This window comes from Geotrypetes seraphini, chromosome 6, assembly GCF_902459505.1.
Source record: "Geotrypetes seraphini chromosome 6, aGeoSer1.1, whole genome shotgun sequence".
NCBI lineage: Eukaryota > Metazoa > Chordata > Amphibia > Gymnophiona > Dermophiidae > Geotrypetes > Geotrypetes seraphini.
The window spans coordinates 20,138,091-20,165,144 of record NC_047089.1 but is presented as its reverse complement, the minus strand read 5'-3'; the positions used below and the strand labels follow the sequence as shown (position 1 = coordinate 20,165,144).

General features: G+C 43.2%; 2 protein-coding genes across 4 annotated transcripts in view; both read right to left on the bottom strand.

Moving 5' to 3' along the window:
- ANKRD42 (ankyrin repeat domain 42) overlaps positions 1-10,147 on the bottom strand; it is a 73,007-nt gene extending 62,860 nt beyond the window's left edge. For both annotated transcript variants that reach the window (XM_033947709.1, XM_033947708.1), the window contains exon 1: positions 9,632-10,147. Coding sequence is in view for 1 of the 2 variants with exons in the window: in XM_033947708.1 (XP_033803599.1) it covers positions 9,632-9,659 (28 nt within the window). In the remaining variant the exon portion in view is untranslated. The remainder of the gene's footprint in view (positions 1-9,631) is intronic.
- A 15,648-nt stretch (positions 10,148-25,795) lies between these two features.
- Positions 25,796-27,054, bottom strand: part of PCF11 (PCF11 cleavage and polyadenylation factor subunit) — an 81,118-nt gene continuing 79,859 nt past the window's right edge. For both annotated transcript variants that reach the window (XM_033947859.1, XM_033947860.1), the window contains one exon: positions 25,796-26,911. In XM_033947859.1, coding sequence (XP_033803750.1) covers positions 26,702-26,911 — 210 coding nt within the window. In that variant the 3' untranslated portion in view covers positions 25,796-26,701. The remainder of the gene's footprint in view (positions 26,912-27,054) is intronic.

The window sequence follows — 27,054 nt, the reverse complement described above, 5'->3', positions numbered from 1 at the left end:
TGCCAAGGTCAACACTAATAATTACCACCCTCTCTCACATACCTCTTCCCTGGTGGTCCAGCGTGTATGCGCTGAAATCCTCCTTTGTAAACGTAGTAGTCAGCGGCGCACCCTGGCCGGCACACAGGAGCGAGCTTTTCGTGCTCACGGCCAGCCCTGAACCGCTCCTTGATAGGCTGCCACAAGTTCTCACAGGATTCGCGGTTCTCACGGTAGCCTATCAAGGAGCGGTACAGGGCCAGCCAGGAGCACGAAAAGCTCGCTCCTGCATACTGGTCCGGGTGCGCCACTGACTACTACCTTTACAAAGGATTTCAGCGCATATACGTTGGACCACCAGGGAAGAAGCACGCGAGGAAGGGAAGGAGGGAGGGTGGTAATTATTAGTATTGGCCAGGGCAGGAGACGGGAGGGATCCCTCCTGTCCTGGCCTAAGGCAGGCCTGAAAGTCTGGGAGGATTTTGGGTGGTCAGTGGGGGATGACCCGAATATAAACCAGGACCCCCATTTTTGGGCCAATTTTTAGCCCAAAAATCCCAGTTTATATTCGAGTATATATGGTAGTCTGGTTGCCAGAGCCTTGCTATTCTACTTGGATAGTTCATGCAAAATAAACTCATTACTAATCTAAACTTATTCCTAATTCTTCAGAAAGGACAGAGTTACCAAGATACCCTGTTCTGGGAGGGAGACATCTAGCCAGTCCTGGCTTTTGACTTGCATGTTGGTAGTTCCTGATTCTACTCACTGAAATCAATATTGCAGATCCCATAAAGTATTAAAATAGACTTATAGTTTATTAAACACCTGTAAGAAATCCAAATTGGCTCAAAATCTCCATCCTGAATGTATGTAATTTAACAGCCCTAAAAGGAGAGGAAATATTATGATTGCCTGTGCCAGAAGCTAATTACCCTGTCCAGGCTGGAGATTTTGACAGTCCTGGATTTCTGCCCACCTCACCATGATTCTTAAGGGACTTCTTTAGTACCAATTCCAATAGGCAGGATCAGGAACTACGAATCCTACACTGGTTTGGGATGTGAGTTCAGGACTTAATCTATCTATATATATATAAAATTGGATGTATCTCTGTGTGTGTGTGTGTATGTATGTATGTTCCAGTATAACTCTGAAATGCATGGACAGATTTCAACCAAACTTGGTATACATATCACTTAATATCTGGGGAAAAATACTGTGGGTGTGGGAAAGGGGGTGACATGTAAAAATTTTCAAAAACGACAGATATTATTGTCTAATCCATACTTTTCGCAGCATAACTCTAAAACACATGGAGAGATTTCAACCAAACTTGGTATACTTACTATCTGGGAAAAAAAACACTGTGGGGGTAGGAAGGGGGTGACATGTAAATATTATCGAAAATGATAGATATTAGTGTCTAATCCATAGTTTTCGGGCTCGCTGAGATGAATACTGTTTAGAGAGCCATAGAGCAGGCCATTTCGGCCAAAAGATCAGCAGCTTGGAACTGGATTTAATTATTCTGCCTTAGTATTACTGTGTACTTACCTGCTGGAGGACAACAGTAGTTTTGTTAGGAATGAGCATATTTTGAATCAATTTAAGGTGGTAAAAATAACATTTGATTTGGCCCTGCAAAGTTGCCAAGGTACCCAGTTCCAGGCTGGCGCTCTGGATTTCTGAACAAATCAGCAATCAAGGAAAAGGGACTGTGAGTAAATGTAAATCCTTTAAACCGAGAAGGTGCTCAGAACCAATGGATGGTAAGAAAAAGCACAGTTACTTACCGTAACAGTTGTTATCCAGGGACAGCAGGCAGATATTCCCACACATGGGTGACGTCACCGACGGAGCCCCACAGCGGACAGCCTCGAAAGCAAACTTGCTTGAAGATCTCGAACTTTCGAGCACTGCACCGCGCCTGCGCGCATGCCTTCCCGCCCGAACTAAGGGGCGCATCTCCTGAGAGGATCCTCAGTTCAGATACCTAGCCAAGAAGCCAACCAGGGGAGGTGGGAGGGTTGTGGGAATATCTGCCTGCTGTCCCTGGATAACAACTGTTACGGTAAGTAACTGTGCTTTATCCCAGGACAAGCAGGCAGCATATTCCCACACATGGGTGACCTCCAAGCTAAGTAAGCTAAGGCCATCCCTCCTGGATAATGTATCCAGACAATAATGAGAAGTGAAAGTATGAACCGAGGACCAAGTGGCAGCCTTACAGATTTCCTCAATAGGAGTTGATCGGAGGAAAGCTACAGACGCCGCCATAGCTCTAACTTTGTGGCCCGTCACTCGACCTTGCAAGGGAAGATCAGCCTGAGCGTAACAGAATGAAATGCAAGCAGCCATCCAGTTGGAGATTGTGCGTTTTGATATAGGACGTCCCAACCTGTTCGGATCAAATGATATGAAAAGTTGAGGAGATGTTCTATGAAGTTGAGTGCGTTGGAGGTAGAAAGCCAAAGCACGTTTACAGTCCAAGGTATGAAGAGCCGCCTCTCCTGGATGAGAATGAGGCTTTGGAAAAAATACAGGCAGAACAATAGACTGATTGATATGAAATTCTGAAACAACTTTAGGCAAGAATTTAAGATGAGTACGGAGATCAACCTTGTCATGGTTAAAAACTGTGAAAGGTGGATCTGCAACCAGCGCTTGTAACTCACTGACTCGTCGAGCAGAAGTGAGGGCGATCAGGAAAACAGCTTTCCAAGTGAGATACTTGAGATGAGCTTTGTCAAGTGGTTCAAAAGGAGATTTCATAAGTTGAGCTAAAACAACATTGAGATCCCAAACCACAGGAGGTGGTTTAAGAGGTGGATGGAGATTAATAAGTCCTTTCATAAAGCGAGAAATCATAGGATGTGCAGAAAGGGGTTTTCCATCCAAGGGCTGATGAAAAGCAGCTATAGCACTAAGGTGGACCCGTATAGATGTAGTCTGAAGTCCAGATTGTGACAAATGAAGTAAATAGTCCAGAACTGATGTCAAGGAAGCAGATCTGGGTGGTAAGTTACGTGTAGAACACCAAGCAGAGAATCTAGTCCACTTCTGACCATAACATTGTCTAGTTGATGGTTTTCTGGAAGCAAGTAAGATATCTTGAACAGACGGAGAGAATTGAGAAAAGTCTGTTATACAGAAAGGTACCAAGCTGTCAAATGTAGAGACTGCAGATTGGGATGAAGTAAAGATCCGTGATTCTGCGTGAGTAGAGAAGGAAATATTGGAAGAAGAAGAGGCTCCCTGGTGCTGAGTTGAAGTAGAAGGGAGAACCAAGGTTGCCTGGGCCACCGAGGAGCTATCAGAATCATGGTGGCATGGTCTGATTTCAACTTGACTAGAGTTTTGAGAATCAGAGGAAACGGAGGAAAAGCATAAAGGAACTGGTTCCTCCAGTCCAGTAGAAACGCATCCGCTTCGAGACGTTGAGGAGTATAGATGCGGGAGCAAAATTGAGGCAGTTTGAAGTTGAGAGGTGACGCAAACAGATCTATCTGCGGAGTCCCCCAACGAGCAAAAATTTGGCGAAGAGTAGGAGAATTGAGTGTCCATTCGTGAGGTTGTAGAAGACGACTCAATTTGTCCGCCAAACAATTGTGTTGACCCTGAATATAAACAGCTCTGAGGAAGATGTTGTGAAGAATCGCCCAATGCCACAATTTCAGAGCTTCTTGACAGAGGGAGTGAGATCCCGTCCCTCCCTGTTTGTTGACATAATACATGGCTACTTGGTTGTCGGTACGTACAAGAATCACATGTCGTGAAGTAGATGCTGAAAAGCTTTGAGAGCATAGAATATCGCTCTGAGTTCCAACAGATTTATATGACACCGATGGTCTGCTTGGGTCCAGAGCCCTTGAGTGCGAAGACCGTCCACATGAGCTCCCCATGCTTACATTGACGAGTCGGTTGTGAGGACCTTCTGATGAGGAAGAGGGTAAAACAGTAAACCTCTTAAAAGATTCAAAGAGAGCATCCACCAACGGAGAGACTTCTTCAATGAAGGAGTGATGGAAATTAGTCGAGTTGGTAGATCCACTGATTGCTGCCATTGAGATGCCAGTGTCCATTGAGGAATGCGAAGGTGAAGTCTGGCAAAAGGAACCACATGAACTGTAGAAGCCATGTGACCGAGCAGAACCATCATCTTCCTTGCTGGAACAGTGGAAAGTTGGAAGAATTGTTGAGAAATTTGAAGCAGTGCGTCCTGACATGGTTGTGGAAGGTATGCTCTCAGAGCGGTAGTGTCCAGAGTAGCTCCTATGAACTGGAGAGACTGGGAAGGAGTCAATTGAGATTTGGGGAAGTTGATGTGAAATCCCAAATTTTGTAGAAAAAGAATAGTCTGTTGAGTCGCTGCAATAACCTCTGAAAAAGAAGAGGCTTTGATGAGCCAGTCATCTAGGTATGGAAATACTTGGAGACTCTGGTTGCGAAGAGCTGCAGCCACAACCACTAGGCATTTCGTGAAAACCCTGGGGGAAGAAGCCAATCCGAAGGGGAGAACTCGGTACTGAAGATGAAGATTTCCTACTTGGAATCTGAGATACTTGCGAAACGCTGGATGAACAGGGATATGAGTATAGGCCTCTTTGAGATCGAGGGAGCACATCCAATCCCCTTGATCCATCAAGGAATATAGAGTTGGCAGAGTGAGCATTCGAAATTTCTCTTTGACTAGATATTTGTTGAGAGCTCTGAGATCCAAAATCGGTCGCAAATCCCCCGTCTTTCTGGGAACTAGAAAATAACGGGAGTAGAATCCCAAGTTCCTTTGGGAGAGAGGAACTTCCTCCACTGCTCGCAGGAGAAGAAGAGCTCGAGCTTCTTGAAGAAGAAGGGGAAGATGCAACTGATTTGAAAGACACTCTCTTGGATGGCGATCTGGAGGTACCTGAAGGAGTCGAAGAGAGTATCCCTCTCGTATGATGGTAAGTACCCAGAGATCTGATGTAATGAGCTCCCATTGATGATAAAATGTGGACAGGCGACCCCCTATGGGGAGGGGAGAATTTGGAAACCGAGAAATTTGAATGCTCAGGTCGAGATTGTCAAAAAGACTGAGCAGGCTTGGTGGCAGCAGGGGTCTGAGACTTCTGTTGTCGCTGTTGTGGAGGAGGCCGATGAGAAGGAGGTCTGGAAAAAGCAGGAGTTGTTTTCTGCGGATAGCGACGTGGAGTCTGTTTGAAACCTCTAGTTGGTGCAGGTTTAGGTTTTGGACGAATGAGGGAAGCAAAAGAGCACTCATGTTCTGAAAGACGCTTGGTAGCCGCCTCAATAGAGTCATCAAATAACTCATTTCCTTGACAAGGAAGATTAGCCAATCTATCCTGAAGGTTAGGATCCATGTCCACTATACGTAACCATGCTAAACGACGCATGGCTACAGCAAATGCAGATACTCTAGACGAGAGTTCAAAGGCATCATAGGAAGCTTGTAATATGAATAGTCTCAACTGAGAAAGAGTCTTAAGAATAAGTTTAAATTCCGATAGACGATTGGTAGAGATGTCCGGGTAAAAAGAAGGTAAAATCTTTAGAAAATGGTTGAAGTAGGACGTAAATATGTAGTTATAATTAAGAACTCTATTTGCCATCATAGAATTCTGGTATAAACGTCGACCAAATTTATCCATGGTACGGCCTTCTCTACCAGGAGGAACTGAAGCATAAATTTTTGAAGGATGTGCTTTCTTCAATGATGATTCCACTACCAGAGATTGATGAGAGAGTTGAGACTTTTCATAACCTTTACATGGGACCGTTCGATAACGGGATTCTAACTTAGATGGGATAGCAGTGATGGAATAAGGTGTTTCCATATTGCGAGTGAAGGTCTGCTTCAGAACAGGAGTCATAGGTAATCTGAGGGACTCTTTCGGTGGATGAGGAAGTTCCATATCCGCTAAGTATTCAGGAGTATATTTGAAGTCTGAATGAAGGTCTAGCTTGAGAGCTTGACCCATGTCAAAAATAAATTTGGCAAAAGAAATTGATTTAGGATCAGATGTTTCCTCAGGAGAGCCACTGCGAGATTTAGGCAGAGCTGAGTAGGATGGAGAAGCCTCTCTAGAGTATGGTGAAAGTTCTGAGTCCAGACGTAGAGTAACAGAAGAAGCTGCACTGTGAGGTGGAGTAAGAGAATGCTTTCTTTTCAAGCTCCTGGATGGGGAAGTACCAGGTGTACGTGGTACAAAATGAGTCGAGGTGTGAGGAGAACTGTCTCGACGGACTGGTTTCGACGGTGTTCTCGATCGAGAAGGGCTTCGAGTCGAGGCTCAGTGATGTCGGGAGCCATGCTTTGTCTTCGAAGAGCGAGGCAAAGAAGTCTCGGTATCTAAGGTCGAAGACTCCCTCCGAAGCTTGGAAGCAACAGGTCTTGAATGCTTCGACCGGTGCTTCGGAGGAGGCGAGCCCGGAGAAGAATCCGACGAAGAAATGTTCTTCGGTGTCCGGGATCGGCCTCGGAACACTTGAAGCTCTGGTTGAGTGACAGGCTGATCAGTCCGAGGCAAGGTCGAGGACGGGACCAGTTGAGCCACTAAGGAGGAAATCTGAGTGGTAAGTATAGATTTCAACATGTCCTCCAGCATCGGCACCGAGACAGAAAATTCTGACCTCGTAGGTGCAGCAGTACGCTCCGAAGAGGGCGACCTCGAAGGTGAGTATTCCCTTATCTTGGAGGTACGCTTCGAAGATGGACATGCCGAGGACTCTGGTGGCTTCTTGGGTACGGCACCTGAAAGGGAACTCGGAGACTTACCCCCCGTAGAAGACTTCGTGGATGGTGTCGTCTTCGAGGTAACCGAAGCCGAATAGGTCGAGGCCTTCGAGACCGAAGCTCCAGCCGGAGTCTGGGTCGAGGCCTTCGAGACCACAGGTGTCGACGTCGTCGGAGTCGAAGCCTTCGAGACCGGGGCAGCCGCCAAGGTCGAGGCAGGATCCGAAGATTGCTCCATGCCAAAAAGTTGAAAAAATTGAGCACAACGTCGTCGAAAAGCCCGTGGAGTAAGGGTGAAGCAGCGATGACAATCTTCTGGGGAATGAGTAGAACCCAGGCACTGTAAACAACGGCAGTGGGGATCGGTGACCGAAATCACCCGATTACACTGTCGACAACGTTTAAACCCGGTAAGAGGCCGGGACATGGAAAAAATAAAGTCCGTGTCGAACGAAGGAGCTAATGGGCCTAGGCCCAAAGCTCGACGGCCGGACAAAAAGAAAAGAAACCTAAAACAAATTGTTTTATTTATTTATTTATTTTTATATAGAAAGAAAAACGAAGAAGATAAACACAGCGACCGAACTTAGAAAAAGAAACAGCCGCGGTGATGAGAAGGCAATGCTGCAGAGATAGAAAACGTGTCTTCTTGTCTCCGCGGAAATAAACGAACTGAGGATCCTCTCAGGAGATGCGCCCCCTAGTTCGGGCGGGAAGGCACGCGCGCAGGCGCGGTGCAGTGCTCGAAAGTTTGAGATCTTCAAGCAAGTTTGCTTTCGAGGCTGTCCGCTGTGGGGCTCCGTCGGTGACGTCATCCATGTGTGGGAATATGCTGCCCGCTTGTCCTGGGATAAATCACAAAACCGGGGTTTTCAGTAGTCTATCACTGCACCATCTTCAATCGGTAGAAAGGTTTAAACTGTGTCTAAATAAATATTTGTTTTAAAGTGTCCATTTCTTTATAAACCAGCAGACTCCAATGAGTTAAAGTGCAAATTGTTTTGAAAAACTTAGCTTGAAATAAAGGTAAGGTAGTTAGGAAGTTGTCTCTCTAGCGGGTCCTGACGCATTTCACCAGTAGCTTTCTTGTTCAAGTTGGGCTGCTTTTGTTACAAGGTTTTATATGGTGCAGCCCCTACTTATCTGGCTAATAGTTTTTCCATAGCTACACACAAATGCAGTAGAAAAACTCATGCTCTGTTCAATTTCCTTTCTGTAAAAGGTTGTAAAAGCAAGAAATTCCTAAATCACTCTTTAGCATCTCAGGCAGCTTCTCATGAAAAAAAATTTCAATCATTGTTGCTCCCAGGTGTTTCTTACAGATATTTTAGAAAACAGCGACTAGTTGACTCATTCAAATATACGATTATGTTTAATGTTTATAATATTTTGTAAACCGCATAGAACTTTTTGGTATTGCGGTCTATAAGTATAATAATAATAATTTTTTATATACCACCATAGCCATGAGTTCTAGGCGGTTCATAACAGTTACGCATAGTACAAACAATGCAAATCATTTGAGATTCTACAAATTAAGTGCATACAATATAAAAAGAAATACATACAATATATGAATGATACAACAATATTAAAATGAAGTGAAAAGTTAAAAGAATAAGATATATTAAAAACCCAGCCCGTTAAATAATTGAGTTTTTAACTGTTTTCTAAAATCAGGATAAGAAGAAGCTTCTAACACAGTTTTGGCCTGCCATAAATTCAATTTGGCCGCCTGGAAAGAAAAGGTTCTCTCAAGGAACCTTTTATAATGACATAATTTTATTGAGGGATATGCAAACAAGTGTATTCTTCGAGAACTCTTAGTATAACTCAAAGTAAAATGAAGAGTAAGATAACCCGGTAACATGCCAAATATATGTTATGTTATGTCCAATACGTTAAAGTGCAAATTGTTTTGAAAAACTTAGCTTGAAATAAAGATGACGTGCTTCGCCAGCAGCTTACTTGGAGAACCCCCCCTCACTCTTCGCCCACAGGTAATTCACTTCCTGGATTTCTGACCATCTGGCACATGATGGGCCTTGCAGCACTGATTTTATTGGGCAAAATCTGGCACTAGACCAGGGGTCTCCAAAGTCCCTCCTTGAGGGCCGAATCCAGTCAGGTTTTCAGGATTTCCCCAAAATATGCATTGAAAGCAGATCTCATGCATATTCATTGTGGGAAATCCTGAAAAACCAAGGGACTCTGGAGACCCCTGCACTAGACCAGTGGTTCCCAACCCTGTCCTAGAGGACTACCAGCCAATCAGGTTTTCAGGATAGCCCTAATGAATATGCATGGAGCAGATTTGCATGCCTGTCACCTCCATTATATGCAAATCTCTCTCATGCATATTCATTAGGATTATCCCAAAAACCTGAATAGCTAGTGGTCCTCCAGGACAGAGTTGGGAACCACTGCACTAGACCAGGGGTAGGGAACTCCAGTCCTCGAGAGCCCTATTCCAGTCGGGTTTTCAGGATTTCCCCAATGAATATGCATGAGAACTATTTGCATGCACAGCTTTCAATGCATATTCATTGGAGAAATCCTGAAAACCCGACTGGAATACGGCTCTCGAGGACCGGAGTTCCTTACCCCTGCACTAGACCAGTGGTTCCCAACCCTGTCCTGGAGGACCACCTGGCCAATCGGGTTTTCAGGCTAGCCCTAATGAATATGCATGTAGCAGATTTGCACGCCTGTCACTTCCATTATATGCAAATCTCTCTCATGCATATTTATTAGGGCTAGCCTGAAAACCTGACTGCCCTGGTGGTCCTCCAGGCCAGGGTTGGGAACCACTGCACTAGACCATCTCATACTGATTTGGAATCAGGACTGACCCCCCGAAAAAAAGTCTCTAGCCTGGCACTAAGCAAGCTGGTATCTCTGGTCCTGGTTACTTACCCGCAGGGGGTACATCAGCAGCAGGCATTTTATGTCTTCGAAGCAAAAAAGAAAGAGCCAAGACGCAGAACCCAAAACCGGTCGCCGGGCCCACCAGCGGTCGCTATGGAAACGAAACAACTTCCTCTCTTACGTCATTTCCGCTAGTGGCAGCCTTTTCTCTGAGACGGCGGCGGCGGAGCGCGCCATTTTTTCCCCCCTAGCCACAGTGGTAGGGCGGTGGCCGGCGTAGTCCGGTATTAATGGTTTCTGTTATGTCTGGGAGGGGGTTAGTAGGAAGCGGAGAACGAGTGTGAAAAGGAAAAAAAAAAAGTTTTGAAGCGGTAGAGGAGCTTCGCGCGTTGAGAATACGGGTAGCCCGGCAGTAGATGGAGCGGAAGCGGCAGGAGGCCCGTTTTTAGGGTTTTAGCCTTGTCTCGTTATCGGCTTTGTAGAGCGGGGCCCGGCTATTCTAGTATGTGCGTTTTAAATCATCTAATACAACAGGTAAGGTAGGCAGGGCCTAACTTTAAAAAAAGGTAAAAGGACTGCTTTCATGTCCCTGTAAGGAGGAGGAGGGGGAGAGGGGGGGGGGTCGGAAGAAACGGGGCGGGGCTTCAGATGGAAGGAGGCGTGGACTGTAGAACCAGAGGGAAGAGGCGCTTGCAGTTTTGTAGAGCATTTGTCTCTTATCTTAAGCTGATGCTCTGTTTATACTATCTTTTTTTTTTTTTTTCTTAATTCTTACCTTTTCGGCCTTTTCTGGGAGACTATTCCATATATCTGCTTTTCTGTGAAAAAAAATCTGTTTTTGTTACTCTTTTGCGTTTGAAAAGTACCTATTTGGGGAAGAGAGTTGAGTGTTGTGAAGGGAGTAGCAGTTGCCTGGCCCTATTGTGTTGTTGATTGCATCAGCCTAGAAAGTAGATTCAGGGAATGGTTTGAAAGTATAGGATCCCATACCTTAGCATCTCCTAAGGACATACTAGTGGCTTAGTGGGCAGAACAGAGATTGACAAGTTTAGTGCCTCTTTTAAATTGAGTTCCATAGCATAATTGGAACAAAACAGTTGTTTTCGCAATTTGCTGAGATTAAGCTTGCTTTCTACAGGGAAAATATTTTGTCCCCTAATTGTGTCTATTTGGCTGTCCTGTGCTGCAACTCTCCGAGCTATTATGGTGAAAGCCTAAAGTAGCAGGCAGTAGAGAACTATGTGATGGGAAAAGATCAGTGCTGGCAGTGGGAGAGCTAAGCAGCAGCTTTACTGGATGTGCACTACTGTATATAAAAAAAAATAAATGTAAATATAGGAACAGAAACCACTAGAGGGTGCTGTGGCAGCAAGATTTAGCAGAAATCAGCCAAGGCAGTGTAGGGAGAAGTTTGAGCACACTGGTCAAAACAGCTGCCTACTCTTGACAAATAACACAGGAGAGACATAGTCCCATGCCTGGCCACAAACAGGAACAGAAGGTAGTACAGAACTCAGACACACAAAGAATATTGCCAGCTTTCCCACTGATGTACAGGGAAAGAAGTCTGCTTTATACATTAGATAAGATTGTGAGCCCACGGGACAGATAGGGAAAAATGCTTCAAGTACCTGTATGTAAACTGCTTTGAGTGTGGTTTTATAACTACAAAAAAAGACAGTATACAAGTCCCAATCCCTTTCACTTTCCCGTTTTCAGTTTGAATTTAATTAACAGGTGGTTTTTATCTGTATTGGGTTTATTTTCCATATCCAACCTGTTCATTAGTTGCTAAAGGCTGGGAATGTAATAGAGGCAGCATTTATGTGCACTGCACAGTGAAATCAAGTGCTAATGAAGATATAAGTTGTTAAATCCAGCTATAAAGAAGTGTGCAGAAGACAGTGCACTGTTTTCTAATGGTAGATCTTTAACATGTGGTCTAAGGCAGAGTAAAAATCTCATTCTGCTGGGGCTAGCATTAGTAGGGAATACATGCTTGTTCTATTTTGCATGAAGAACCAATTATTTTCTTGTTTTGAGGAAAAGAATGGGTTAGAGGGAAAAAAACATGAGATAAAAGGCTGAGGTGATCACTTCACCAAAGGGAAGGTGCTATGGCTGTGATATGAAAAAATAAAACACTTGACTGCAGACATTTTAAAATATCACACAATAATAATTGTACACAGATATGTGCATGGAATTCAGCACGTTTCTCTGGTGATCATCCTTCTCTCCTTTTTGCTGTTTTTCATATGCAAATTACTCGCATATGAGTATATTACTGTAATTTGGTTATTGCTTTGAGCCTAAGATGTTATTTTTATATATGCATGATTCACCACATGGCTCTAATTCTTCTTTTACTACATTAGCACCTTTGGGGGTAAGGAAATGCCTGAACTTAACTCACTTGAAGTACTACAGAAAACTCATGAGCTAAATCCTAATAAATGGATTTATGACAGCTTTCTTAAATTATATAACACTGCGCTGGATCCAAGATTGAAATATTAACTAGTTACAGTTAGTCTAACAATCTTGTCTAGAGCTAAGGAGCTGGTGCTTAGTATCATGTTTACAGAAGTCAGATTGTATGCATATTTATATCTGCTTCTCAGCCTCTTATTTCAAAGCATACTTTCAGATTGGGATGATCTTTTGTGACATACCAAACCATATTTTACAATATCACTGTATTTTCTCCACACTTTAGTCAATGGCAGCTGGTTACTTGACTTTGCGAATACCAGAAAATGTGTGTGTGTGGGGGGGGGGGGGGGTCAATATTCAGCATGGTTTTAGCAGGAAGGAGAATCTCCTGTCTATTTAAACTACTGAACAGGCCAGCTGCCAATATTCAATGTCATTTAACAAGAAACGATTGCTGAGTATCAGCTCTGACTGACATAGCACTGTCTGGTTAGTGGTGGGATGCTCTGAAGGCAAAATTGGGGAGGAATGGACTGTTATACAAGCACTGGACATATTTGATGTGAGCACACATATAGCTAAGTGGGCAGATAGGACAGCCATACAAAAAACTTTTCTAGCATTACCCACGTGCCAGTTCTGAATATTGGCCAGAACTAGGTGAGGTTTGTTTTGAGCCTGTTAGATCTGATTTAGGGACTCTTTCTTGTCCTTTTTGCTGTATGGAGAGAGCTTAGGGGACCCTCTCGGGGGTCATACCGAGCTCAGGGGTGCCATACTCGGAAGGGTTGAGTACATCTCCCCAGGTTTTCTGAATTTAAAGGAGCCTCAACTGTACGCCTGGCCACCTGTTTGGCACAGACTACAGTTTAGAGTGCCTGTGGGGTCTGCTCCCTTGAGACAGTTAGCTGTGAGAAGTTAAAATAAAAAATAAGAAACACAAGAAATAAAAGGAGCATAAAGTAGTCCTGAGGCTGATGTTTTTGTACAGCGTTGTACATGGGTTTTTGGCACATTCAGTATAAGCACTTCAAAAAAGCAGCACAAGTGCATTTTATGTGAGCGCCGAGGGATTAATGCGACTGGCAGGTGCACAAAATGTTCCGGCTGCTTCGAAGGGGACCCAGCTTCGGGTGTCGGCATGTCCGGCTCCCCTTCACGCGTGCACCTCTCGGCGGGAGGCAGTGGTGACATGGGCCTCTACTGCTGCCCATGCTGGGGTTTCATCTGCCAGCAGTCTTGCAGATTTGGGGTTGAGGACCACCGGGGAGGCTGGGGATACCCTTACCTCGGCTGGGGCTGTGAGCGGTGTTTCTGTAGTGGTGGGTCGAGTTTGGCTCGGTGCCGTGTATTCAGCTCACAGTTTAGCAATGGCCCTACCCTCAGTTTTGGCGGGAAGTGTGTTCATTTTTCCCACTGCCTCAGGCGACCTTCCTCCTGTCTTGGAGAGACAGTAACAGGTCTTAAATGTGTCTTCTGCTCCTGCTATGGATGTCTGGATTGCTGCTGGGATTGTTGAGCCCTGATTTTATGTTAGCCATGTACAAGGCTTATTTACAGGCAGCTGGGGGGGGGGGGGTCCTGCTTTGATTCCAGGGGTCTCTGGGCCATCTGGGAGGTCTTATCCCCTTTCAGTCTCCTGCTATGGTTGCCTCTATCCAGCTCCCTCAGCTATTGTCCAAGTGGTTGTGGGTGTCTTGGGCTGAGGATTCTTTTCTAGCTGATCCATTTTCTCCAGGTGAAGACTTGGATCTTGGAGAGGATTTTCCAGATCTGTTAAGGGGTTTGATGTTTTGGATGGAACCTTTTTCTGAGGCATCGGTTGGTGATGACACGTCTGTTCGCATTTTTTCATCGGGAAGAGTTTCGGAAGCTTATTCTTCAGGTGTCTTCAGTTTTACACTTTGAAAGAGAAGCTAAGGACCCCCCTCGTTTGGCCCATTTTGGAGTCAGTTGCACAAGTTGAATGTCTGTAGGGTCCTACGCTCTTATGCTCAGTAGACCCAAGAGTTCCGTAAGTCGGACAATCTTTTTGTCCTCTTAGTGGGTCCTTGTAAGAGGGATGGTGCTTACAAGACTAGATCAAGGAGGCTATCGCTTCGGCGTACGTTCTCCAAAAGAAGCCTGTTCCGGAATTTTCTCAAAGCTTGTTCCATTTGAGGTCGAGCAGCTCCTTGGGCTGCATCTTCTCTTGTAGCTCCGGTGGATATCTGTAATGATCCAGTTTGGTCTTTTCTCCATTCCTTTGTTCGACTCTACCATGTAGATTTTCAGGTGCATCGGGCCACAGTGTTCAGTGAACATGTTCTTGTGGTGGCCCTTCAGCAGTCCCACCCATGATGGGTACTGCTTTGATACATCCCATCTGCTTCTGTTCCAGTCTGGAGGGATGCTAAAGAAGAAGAAATTAGGTCCTTACCTGCTAATTTTCTTTCTTTTAGTCCCTCCAGACTGGCACAGACCCCACCCTGTCATTTTGTTCAGTATTTTCATAAAGAGTATGTGTTTTTCTGCAGGATTTGGTTGTTTAGGAAGTTTAAAGAGCGGCATTTGGTTTGGCTGGTTTAGCTGACGAACTGTGGGGGCGTTCTGAAAGGTTTTTGTTCTAATCAGTATCCAACAGTGTTCTCTTGTCTGATTTTGGACCATTCCTTTGTCTTCTCTATATGAGTGTGTTGTATGTTTTTGTTCAGCCTAGTTGATTTCTTCTTGGCTATTCGTAAAGACTAATTGATTGTAATAGGTACTGCACAGCCCAGTTCTACTGTAGCCAAACGTAAGGATCTAATTCCTCCATTTTAACTCTCCCCTACACTCCCATAGCTCACTTGAAGCAAACCAGTAGTCCACAGAGCTTGTTCTGCCCCCCTCCCCCCAGCACAATCTCAGCTTTCTCCTTAGCCTCTCTCCCCTTACCCAAGATCACATGGCAAGAAAAGTGAGCTGCTTTGCATCTGGTCACCTTGCTCTATACACACATGGCTACACTAAAGTATGTCAACTGCATCTTGGTGGGATTAATGCACACAGATTATGAACTACAGCTTCTTCAGTGGCAAGCTTCTAATCAATCCCAATCAGGATATCTGCAAAGCTACAACCTGGTCTTCGTTTCACACTTTTACTAATCATTACTGTTTGGACCATGGCACAGCACAAGACATTAGTTCTGGACAGTCGGTCCTACAAAACCTGTTTGCTCCTTGATCTATCACCACTACCCTGATACAACTTGTACCTAGGGACTTGCCAACAAGTGTGTCTGCATCTCCCCTGATTGTCTCTAGATAAAGTGAAATTGCTTACCTGTAATGGTGGTTCTCCATAGACAGCAGGGGAATACAGCCACACCTACCTTTCCGCCATCTCCACTATAATATATCTTTTTCAGCTAGAGACAACTGAACGGGTGAGGGGAGGAGCCAGTGAAGGAGGGAATTACTGCACATGCCCATCAAAAAATACAATGGATGTTTCTATACTCAGCTGGAGATCCCACCTCGATGGCCTCCAGTTGGAGTTCTCATGAGAGAACTTTCCACATCAGTCTAGAGCAGGGATGGGTATTTTCGGTCCTCGACGGCTGGAATCCAGTCAGGTTTTCAGGATTTCCCCAATGAATATGCACTGAAAACAGTTGCCTTTCTTACCCGTGTTGCTTGCTTGTCTTACTTTCCATCATGGGGGGGGCTGCATTGCCGATCGATGATGGAGGGGCCCATCGCCGTTTGGAAAAAACAATGTTGATGCCCTCCTTCATCGGGCCCCCCCTGACCATTTTGGGCCCTAGGCAAGTGCCTACTTGGCCTATTGTTTAATCCTGCCCTGAATATCATGCATATTCATTGGGAAAATCCTGAAAACCCAACTGGATTCCGTCCCTCGAGGACCGGAGTTGCCCACCACTGATCTAGAACTTTGAGCAATCTGTAATGCTTTATGCATAATCCAAGTTTGCCTCCTCCTTTGCACAATCAGAAGGCACAGGGTCTTTGCCCACTGTGCCAAGAAGCAATCAAAATTTGGTCCTGGCAAACAATGTCCTAGCCAACAAGTTGAACAGACTCCTATAACCTCACAAGTGGTCACTCAACTCGTCAGATTTTCAAGGATTGGGGGACTCCAGATGTAGATCTCTTTGCGTTCCCCCACAACCACAGACTCTCCAGTCTTCTAGAATCTACACTCCCAATTGCCTAGATATGGATGCCTTTCTCTTTGTATGCTTTCCCTCCAATACCTCTATTTGGAAAGATTCTATTCAAACTTCACAAAGAACAGGCTACTATGATTCTCATAGCACGTCGATAACCACATCAACCATGGTTTTCTCTTCTACAATTCAATGTATGAGATCCGATCACACTCAAAGTCTTCCAGACATTGGTGACACAGAACAAAGGCTCTCTTCCATCCCAATCTACGTTTATTAGTTCTTATAGCATAGTATCACTCTCCCATTGAGTACTTTTACATTATCATTATCAGAAACTTCTTGAAAACCTACACAGTGCTGCTGTTGTTTCAGGTGGACTTGCTACAACAATATGGTGCAATCTTAATTCACTAGATCTAATCACTTGTCCTATCCCATTGATCCTGGACTAATCTTTTGCATCTCTCTAACTCTGGTCTTAAAACTACTTCAGTCATAGTTCATCTTAGTGTTATCATTGCTTTTCATGCATCTCTTGACAAAACATTATCTGTACATCCTTTGATTTCCATAGTCATGAAAGACCTTGTCCATACCAAACCATCTTCAGTCCGTACTAAAGTCTCCTGCAGTAGCTTGGGGTCTTAAATGTTATACTTCCCACTCTAATGATGCCTCCCTTTGACTCATTTGTTCCTTCATATCTCAAACATCTCATTTGGAAAGTAGTATTCTTAATCTGCATCACATCTGCATGCTGAGTCAATGAACTTCAACCACTTGGGTCAGATCCACATTATAAAACATTTTACCATGATAGGGTAGTTCTCAAAATTCCTCCCAAAAGTCATTTCAGGATTTCATCAGAACCAGTCTATAGTTCTTCCCGTTTTCTTTCCAAGATCACATTCTCACCCTGGTGAAGCAGTACTTCACACATTGAACTGTAAGTGTGTTCTTGCTTATTATTTGGACTGAAATAAACCTCACAGAACTTCACTCAACTGTTCTTATCATTCAGTCCTAACAGGCTTGGAGCTCCTGTCACCACGAGAACCATCTTGACATGGCTAGCAGACTGTATCTCCTTTTGCTATGTTCAGACTGGGCTGCTTTTGGAGATGGTGTCATTGCATGTATAGTTAGAGTAATGGTGACTTCATTAGCTCATCTATATTCCACTCCCATTGAGGACATCTAAAACAGCTACCTGATCCTCAATTCATACCTTCACATCCCACTACTGTTTGGAGAATCATTCCAGAGTGGATAGTCGATTTGGCCAAGCAGTTATATAAAATTTATTCTCCATTTAGATGCAAACTTCCCTCTAACCCTTTTGGTTTCACCAGGATCAGATACATGATCCTGGCAGCTAGGGAGTCCCTTGAGTGAGAATATGCTGTGTGCTTGTCCTAGGATAACGCATACTTTACCTATAACAGGTGTTATCTGAAGACAGTATGCAGATATTCTCACAATCCTCCCATCTCTCCTAGTTGGCTTCTTACAGGTGGGAAGGCGTGGGCGATCTGAACACTTTTTAGTTTTTTAATGTGACCATACACTTTTGCACTGTCCAAACCAGGCTTCATGGATGACATCACCTACATGTGAGAATATCTGCCTGTTGTCTTCAGATAACACCTGTAACAGGTAAGTAACTGCTTTTTGTTTAACCATAATACATTTTCTGGTTTATTATGGGATTAGAAATGTTTACTATTTCATTCCTAGCATATGGCTAGCTTCTTAATTTGTAATCTCTTAATTGTTATAGATAGTTGCAATGTTTTTTTATTATACCATATCCTCACTAAAAGAAAGTTTATTTTCCTCAGTCTAAGAGTACAACATCTGCAATCCCACAATAAATTACAAATGGTAAACTATAAACATTAAGGGCTAGATTCACTAAGCGTACCGATTGGGTTGCCACACGATTTTACTTCAGCCCGATTCTTACCTCTGTACTGATCCATGCATGCAAATGAGGTTAATGGCATGCAAAGTAGTCAGGAACATAATTCGCTAAAGAAATCTTGGAAACTGGCTGATCAACACAAGAAGCAACTGCTGGGGGACCAGTCACAAATATCCTTTCTGACTATCCTCGGCCTGCAATCCCAGCCCATCTCTGCCACCCTTCCTCACAATGCGAGCCCATGGTTTTAAAGCAGGGCTGCACAGCGGGGAAGGGCAGCAGGGAACAGGAGTCAATAATTGCCTGCTTTTAAAAGTATCCTGCTAGCTGTGGCTCTTCACAGCAGGGACTTGCCGGGGTAGTGAACTTGTTTTGGTGAAGGGGAAGAAGCTGCTGCCGCCAGGGATTGCCCTTCCCTGGGAAAGCAGGAGAGTCGTGGCCAGTAAAAAAACAAAAACACAACAACCCAGAAAACACACCAAACACATGCAGTCGGAGGGGGCGTTCATCCGATCGCCCTCATTTTCATTTTTTTGTTTTGTGAATTGGTCGGGCTTGCACTGATCAGGCATGGAGAATCAGGTTAGTGAATCTAGCCCTAAACTATGAAACAAGATACCAAGTCCACCTATTGAGAGCCTTAAGAACATTTGCTATTCTGGGACAGTGTCCTGTGTTGGAATAGCATCCTAAAAGTTACTTTTATCTTAAAAAAAAAAAAAAAATAGGCTCTCTGTAATTGTCAAGTTGTATTTTTTCAACAAAAGCTAACTTTTACCACTGTCATAAGGCCTTACTCTGTCCTTGGTAGTCACCGTCCAAGATTCTTCAGTTAATATACTTCAATAAGTTGTAATCACTATTTCAACATACCCTTAGAACTGAACTGCTGCATTACAGCGCTACCACCACACATTCTGGAGGCCACATTACCGGAAAGATGTGCTTCGAGCTGAGTCGGTCCAGAGGATGGCCACTAGGATGGTCTCGGGGCTCAAGGGTCTCTCATACGAAGAAAGACTGGGCAAACTGCAGCTCTATACCCTAGAGGAGCGCAGGGAAAGGGGTGACATGATTGAGACATTTAAGTACGTCACGGGTCGTGTCGAGGTGGAAAACGATATATTCTTTCCCAAGGGACCCTCGGTCACAAGGGGGCACCCGCTCAAACTCAGAGGAGGAAAATTTAGTGGTGACACTAGGAAGTATTTCTTCACAGAAAGGGTGGTAGATCACTGGAACAGACTTCCGGTGCAGGTGATCAAGGCCACCAGCGTGCTCGACTTCAAGAATAAATGGGATATCCACGTGGGATCCCTACGAGGGTCGAGTAAAGGAACTAGGTCATTAGCATTCAGACTTAATGGGGTGGGTCAATAGAGTGGGCAGACTTGATGGGCTGTGGCCCTTTTCTGCCGTCATCTTTCTGTTTCTATGTTTCTATCATATTACTGAATAGCAGTAATTTCTAATTTTGTTGTACTTCCGAGCATGCAAATGAAAGCTGATTCCCCACAAGAACAGCACAAGTATGTTTTCTACACGTCCCATTGTAATTCTAGTTTGATTCTAGCTAATACGTTTTAAGTAAACTTGCAGTGCATTTTCCTTTATGTGATCATTATAAGAGGGGACAAAAAAACATGAAGCAGCACCTCTTGAATAAATGCTTCACCAGATTGCAGTTTCCAAAATAAAAGTGGTTTTGAAAGTCAGCTGTTTCAGGTAGTTTGAAGATACTCAAATGTGACACCATCTGGAAGACAAATAAGATCCTGTAGGAATGCCATCTGTTCATACTTTTTGTGTGTATATATATATATATATATATATATATATATATAAGGCCTGACTCAAGTCACTATGAACCATACTGTCATGGATTCATGCTGTAATGCACTCAGGGCTGTGACTACAGCTAACAAACTTGCCGAGTGTGAAGAATGAATACAGCCTTTGTTGATTGGTATCTGTTGTGGAAGACCTTGAAGTGTAAAAATGCTGCATTCCCCTTGTAGCTGGTCTGATATTATATACCTGCCTGGCTTGTGATGTCTCAGTCCTAGACTGTGGTCAATCCATTTGCCATATTATAGCAAATGTCTGATTGGCCCTGCCAGAATCAGTGTACCTGGCTCATCCAATCAGATAAGCCATTTCTAGTGCTTAGAATTTTATCATACTCAATTGTTACTGCACATCCAGAGAATACCAAGAGAAGCACTGCAAACTGACAACAAAGGCTTTAATTAAAATGCCAGCCTTGCTCATCTTGTTGCCTTGAGGCAATAACTGTGACACTTTATACCCTTTCCTAAGAGAGAAAAAGCAATCATCAGAAAATTTGGAGCAGATGACTACAGGAGTTTACAAGCCATAATGAAGTGGGGATGGTGGTTTATTATCCTATAGGTAAGAGGGCAGATATAGCAAAGCTGCTTGGTTACAAAGCATGAATTATACCAATTGGTGATTTTTATTCTGCTGCTAGTTCATTAGGAAAACTTAACTTTTACAAGTAAAAATAAATGTGTATGTTCCTAATCTTTTTTTTTTTTTTTAACAAATTTGCCAATATTAATAAATTAATATGGAAGATACAGGCATACTTCATAGTGACCTCTGCCAGAGCTCTAAAGTAAATCTTTTGGCTTCCTAAGCATATTCAAACCTTCCTGTACTGTAGGTTGCCCCTTTTCCCTTCAGTGTTTCCTTCTGCAATGCCTCAAAGCTCTTCTCTCCACCTCAAGACTCAAAATGAAAGAGCAACAGTTCTCTAAAACTTGTAGTTCAAAGGTTTACACAGGAATCCACTCCAACTAAAAAAGCAAAAGGGGGTAGAAGCGTTCAGTCTCAACACCTGAAGGCTCGTGCTTCCTCAACTGTATGGCTGATCAGACCAATCATTCATTGCCTCCCCTCAGGTCCCAGCTCCAACACCACAGTCAGAGCTGATTTGGAACAACAGAAACAATAATTCTATTGACCTTCCCTCACTGCTGGACATGAAAGGTAAGTGCCCAGAAAACACAGAGTCTTCGCCGCTCTTTCTCCTCAGTCCTCCAGGAGAAAGCAGACCCTGCCATCCATACAGTCCACTCGTGCTCCTTGTTACTCCAGCATTGCTTCCACTGCAAGCTCAAACCAGCACATTTCTGCAGCTATTGCAGATTTATACAAGCTCACCTAACAGTCCCCTCTTGAAATCCCAGGATCTGCTAATACCCAAGGCACTTCAGGTAGCCCCTGGCTACTATCAGTAGATTCTGATGTATCCAGCCTCACAATATTCCAACTAATTCTGGAACCATTCAAGTCTGTAGAAGACAAGACTTTCCGCTGCACAGAAATTGCATGGGCTCCATTCTCATCCTACTCCATGCCCAGCTATCAGCGTCACTCAACTCTGAATGCTTGGTTCAACCCAGATGATAAAACATATATAAGTGTCCAGTAGCACCCCTGCTGACCAACCACCACACGACCAGGAAGAAGGGTATTCCAATCTCCAGTTCCTGCAGAACTACTACTTGGGATCTAGCTAGGTAGTTGGGACCTGGGTTAGCCACTGTTGGATGGACTTGAACCTATGGCAATTCTTACAGTATATTCTTATCTCTAAAATGTTAAACCTAAGCATAATGAACGAGGAGACTGGCATGACTTCCAAGCTATCCTGCAATCTTGTAAGTCTCCCACAAGGGAGGTCATTGCTCTTTCAGTACACCATACCTTGCAGGACCTGCAACTCACCACAGATCCCACATTCTATCATAGCTAACATCCAGGCAGCTTGATTTAAAAGGACAAGCAATAAGACAACCCTTGGCCATGACCTCCCACAATTCTTGTTATTCAGTAGTCTCTGAATCTATGATCAATAAATCATCAAAGGCCCAATACAATGTCCTGTCTAGTAAGGAATCCAGACTTCTGGTTTCTGTGGGTAGGAAAGTCTATCAAGGAGCAATGCATGCCTTGAAAATTGTAGCTCATTGGTTACAGATATAGCACTGTTGACACACTAGTGCAACAACTAGAAGTGATGAACCCACAAGCATTAGACTACACGGATGTGGTGTCCCAATTGCAAGTTACACTGCAAGAATCCACCTGTGATGCCTAATGACATCCAGCACAGTGGCAATTGCAGAATAGCATGGCTAGAAGCATTCAGCTTTAGAGAGGATCCACATGACTACCTCGCAGACATGCCCATGCCTAAGGGACAGCTTTTAGATGCCAAGGACTGGCTAGCCTCCCTCAACCTGAAAGATGCCTAAACTCGCATTCCCATACACCTAGGTTACTAGAAGGTTCTTTGTTTCACATTCCTCAACCAACCCTACCAATACAATGCACTCCTATTTGGCTTTGTCTGGGCTGAAGAGTATTCAAATATCTTGTAGTAGTAACCACACATCTTTAGACAAGGACATTTTGCTTACTTCTATCTAGATCAGGGGTGTTCAACCTTTTGGCTTCCCTGGGCCGCATCGGCTGAAAAAAATGGTTCTGTGGCCGCACAAATGTGCAAACGCTGCAAGACAGAGGAGGGAGCCGGCAAGACAGTAAACACCCAGGGGCAGCAGAGGAAAACACTGCATTGCCCTCGACCGAGGCCGCAGGTTGGACACCCCTGATCTAGATGATTTGGTTACTATCTGCACATTCCAGAGATAGCACGATAAGAGACAATTCAGGCCGTTCTACAGATTCAAGGGGTCAACCAATTACAGCAAATCCAACCTATCTCCTACGTAGTCCCTCGTCTTTATAAGGGCTTTCCTTCAGTAAAGGCTTACCTACTGGGGAGGGGTGAGGGTAGGAGGACATCATCACCAAGTTGTACAACCATCTTTGTGCAGAACAAAGAACATCTGCTCACAATATACTTCAACTGGTGGCCAGAATCTTCCTTGTATCTTATGCCATACTACACGTGTCCACTTCAGTGGCACCTCAAGTTTCATTGGAATTGAAAATGCAACTCTTCAACTAAGCTTGTACCAGTTTCCCAGAGCGCTTAAACAATTTATTCTCATGTGCTATTCCCCATCTCTTGGGGAGGGCAGTCCTCTGCCTCAGCTAATAACAACCAATTCATCAACCCTAGGCAAGGGAGTCCACCTAGGCCAGACTAGAGTGGAAATACATCTGTTAATCTCAGCTTTTTGTCACATTCAATTCCAACAATCCAGGCCCACCAGCCTCCAGGCAGACAATTATCTACATGGGTCTCTGACTATATTGCCTTTTGTTACAGCAAATCTGACAAAGCTCTTGCAGGCCACAAGAAATCTCACAGTCACAGGGTCACTGATTCCTCAACAGCCCACATCAGGATTACACTTCTGCAGGATATCTGCAAAGCTGGCAAATGGTCCTCGCCCAAACACTACTGTTTGAACTTCTCCACTTCAGACAAAATTATATTTGGCCTATCCATCCTACGGCACTTCTTTATCTCCTAAAATAAAGTAGCAAAAGGAGAAAGAACAGCATATCCATCAACTAAGGAACTCATCAAGCATCTCCTCTGCTTGTCTCCAGATAAAGCAAAGTTGCTTACCTGTAAATGGGGGTGGAAGGTCTCCAAACACATGCTCACCAAGAACAGCAATCATACTTACTCATCCACCATCCCCACACTTTATACTCTAAGCTTGGACCACAACGAAAGGAGGAACAGTCCACAGCAGGGAACTCCTGCACAGCCAAAAGGCTCACTTTTTAGTTAGAGCGCTCCAGTATATAGAAGCATCAGAAAATTTCACCATAAAATGCAGCTGTATTCCCCTTCTGTCTACAGAGAACCTCAATTACAGGTAAGCAACTCTTCAGAACTATCTATGAGTAGATTCCATCTTATTGACCACAAAATCCACAAGTAGTCTAACCATTATGCCTACAACCCCTTCTTTAAGTGCCATAGTCAGTGTATGCCTTAAAGATGGTGTAAAATATCTTGTATTAATGCTGTAGAGGTAAACTTTACTATTTTTTTTTTTTTTAAATATTAACATTTGGATGAAAAATAAGGGATATTTAACATCTGAGAGGAAGTAGCATGATTTTAAATATATTGGTTTGTAATGTATGTCATGAAAGGCTCAAATTCTAAAAGATTATATCTTTTCCAGTAAATAGGTGTGTCATTCTGGACAAGTGGGTTATCTTCCCATAGCTGTGAGCCATATGTAGAATGGATGCACTCCAGATTTTTTCTGTGATGCTCCTACTTCACTGGGAGCTCTGCTGCCACCTGCAGTTAGTACACAAGCTAGCAAGAGCTCCATCGATATTATGTGAAAGACAAAAATGGGAACTCCCAAACAAATCAACTGTTCTGCTCAAACATAACACTTGAACACTCAATGAACAAGTAAAAGCCAACAAAAGCATCAAAGGAGCTCAGGCAGTACAAAATTCTTAAGGGTCCAAAGGGCTGACTGGCATCCAAGATACATACTTGGAGAAGAATAAACAGAATGAGACAACAGGCAGACGCAGGAAGTACAGGGCGGAGGTCCAGAATAAAACATCTATCTACTGGAAAAGAGATTATTAAAGTAAGGACATAATCTTTTTCCAGTGCAATAGTTGTGTCATTTTGAACAAGTGGGATGTACAAAATCAGTCCCAGAAATCTAGGGGGGGCTGACTGCGCCGGCCCGTAACACAGAGTCCTCTCTTGCTGCAACATCCACCCTGTAAAACTGCAAAAATGTGTTAGAGTGGACCAAATTGCAGCTGTACAAATCTCTGCTGGACAGACTAAGCTAGACTTCTGGTCGAATGCACCTTAACAGAAACAGGGGACTGTTTCTCAAACACTTCTTCCGGCTCACTTGCAGAAAGGAAAAACTGCAGGTGGCAGGAGAGCTCCCAGTGAAGTAGGAGGATCACAGAAAAAAATCCAGAGTAGATTCCTTCTGAATATGGCTCACAGCCATGGGGAGATAACCCGCTTGTCCAGAATGACACACCTATTTAACTGGAAATAATGTTATTTGAAGTTATATCACACAACTTCTGATTTTTCAATTTAGCAGACCACAAGGGTAGAGATAAGAAGTGGGAAAACACACAAAAGCATTTTTTTTTCTCAGTACCTCAAGTTTAGCTATGCTTTAGCTGAGGTAGGAACATTTTTAATTATGTTGATCTTCATTTTTTGGAATGTATTATTTTTAGTGCTTTCTTGTAGGGCTGAAGTTATTGTTGGATATGGCTGCAAAAATGATTTAATCATGGTAAAAACAGTATATTAAAATTTAGCTTCAGGACATATGCTACTGAAGAAAAATTCTATTTAGTCCTCTGCTTTAATAATAAAGATTTATTAAAATGTTCCATTCAGTCTCAGCAGCAAGACTGTTAAGTCAAAAAGATGGAATTTGATTTCTGTATTTTTTTCTGATGCATAACAGTTGGAAACAAGCATCAGTCCTATTTAGGGTAAGGCTTCATGTTTGGAGAGGAAGTCAAAATAAGCTAGTCCTGGATTTAGCATATCATGTGTGGAGATGTAAGTTTGTGTTCACCTGCATGCACTGGTGTAAAACCAGACCACACAAAGCTATGTAAGTTACTACACATATTCCTTTTACTAACTCTTGGTTAAAGTCAATTTGCCAGTCAAACACATTCATTACACAACACTACATACTCATGAAAGAGACCAAAACTTAAATATGCTCTAATTGTTTATTAGAAGAATGCAAATATTAACATCCCAGTGTTTCAGATTCACCATCCAATCCAATTGTAACCAACAAAGGAAAAAAATGTAAATGTTGCAAAGAATTTTCTTCCAATCACGTTTATTCATAACTAGAAATAAAATGTATGGGAGAGGCTTTTTCTGTGTGAAACTTTTGAAATAAATATCATGTACTATGCAAACAAAAATTCCTCTCCTTCAGCAGATGTTTATCAACTGCCCAGATGTTTTATGATGGTTGCAGGTACTGCATCTGCATTTTATAACCCTCAGTTTGCTGCATTATTAGTTTTGTTTTGGGTTTATATTATTTTTAGTAACTATTTGAGAAAATATCACCCTATATATTGCAATGACAACAAAAATAACTAGGTATTCTGTTTGGGAAAGATCCTGACCCTTTATTGTCTTTGTAATCCTTTCTATAACTTAAAGCTCACGTTCATTCATCTTGTCTTAAGTGTGTCTACAAGAAAAAAATGTCATGTTTTATTGCAGTTTTTAAACTAAAGAAAGGAAAATAAACACTTCTTTTGTTATGGTGTGCATAAACATTACACACCATATATAGCAAAAATATCTTTTATTTATAAATTACAGCTCCATAAGTGAAATCTGTACAGTTCTTTTTACACTTACACTTACAATTTCATTTTTTGTTTTATCTGCACACATCTACAGAATTCTCACACAACGAACACATGAAACTGTGCAGGAAGTAGAAATTCAAATACAAAAATGTATTTATTAACTAAACTATAGCTGAGGGCCCTGCCTCAGTTAAACTTTTTATATAAAAGTTTCCTTAGTCTTGCAGGATTTAGTTCTTTTGACACAGCAGCTTTTCTTCCTTAAAAAAAGGGTTGGTAGTGTAATTCAAACAGATTCAGCAACTTCGGGCTCTGTTTTAACCTCCATTTCCAAAGATTTGTCTTCATCTGTACAGGCAGTACGGGTATCCTCAGCTGGTTCTTCTTTAATTTCAGGTTCTTGCAACTCCTGTTTGACAATGTTCAGCAGATTATTTAATGGATTTTCCATAGGGGTTTTGCTAGGAGAGGGTGTACAGTCTAAAAATGATGATGTCTGTAAAATGAAAACATTAAGCTCATAAAAATACAAGCTTCAAAATACAAGTGATTGAAAATGACAATTCCCCACCAGTAACCTGTTTCCTGCCCTAATTTTTGCATCCATCTTGCTTTCATCCTGTGAAACTAACGCTACCT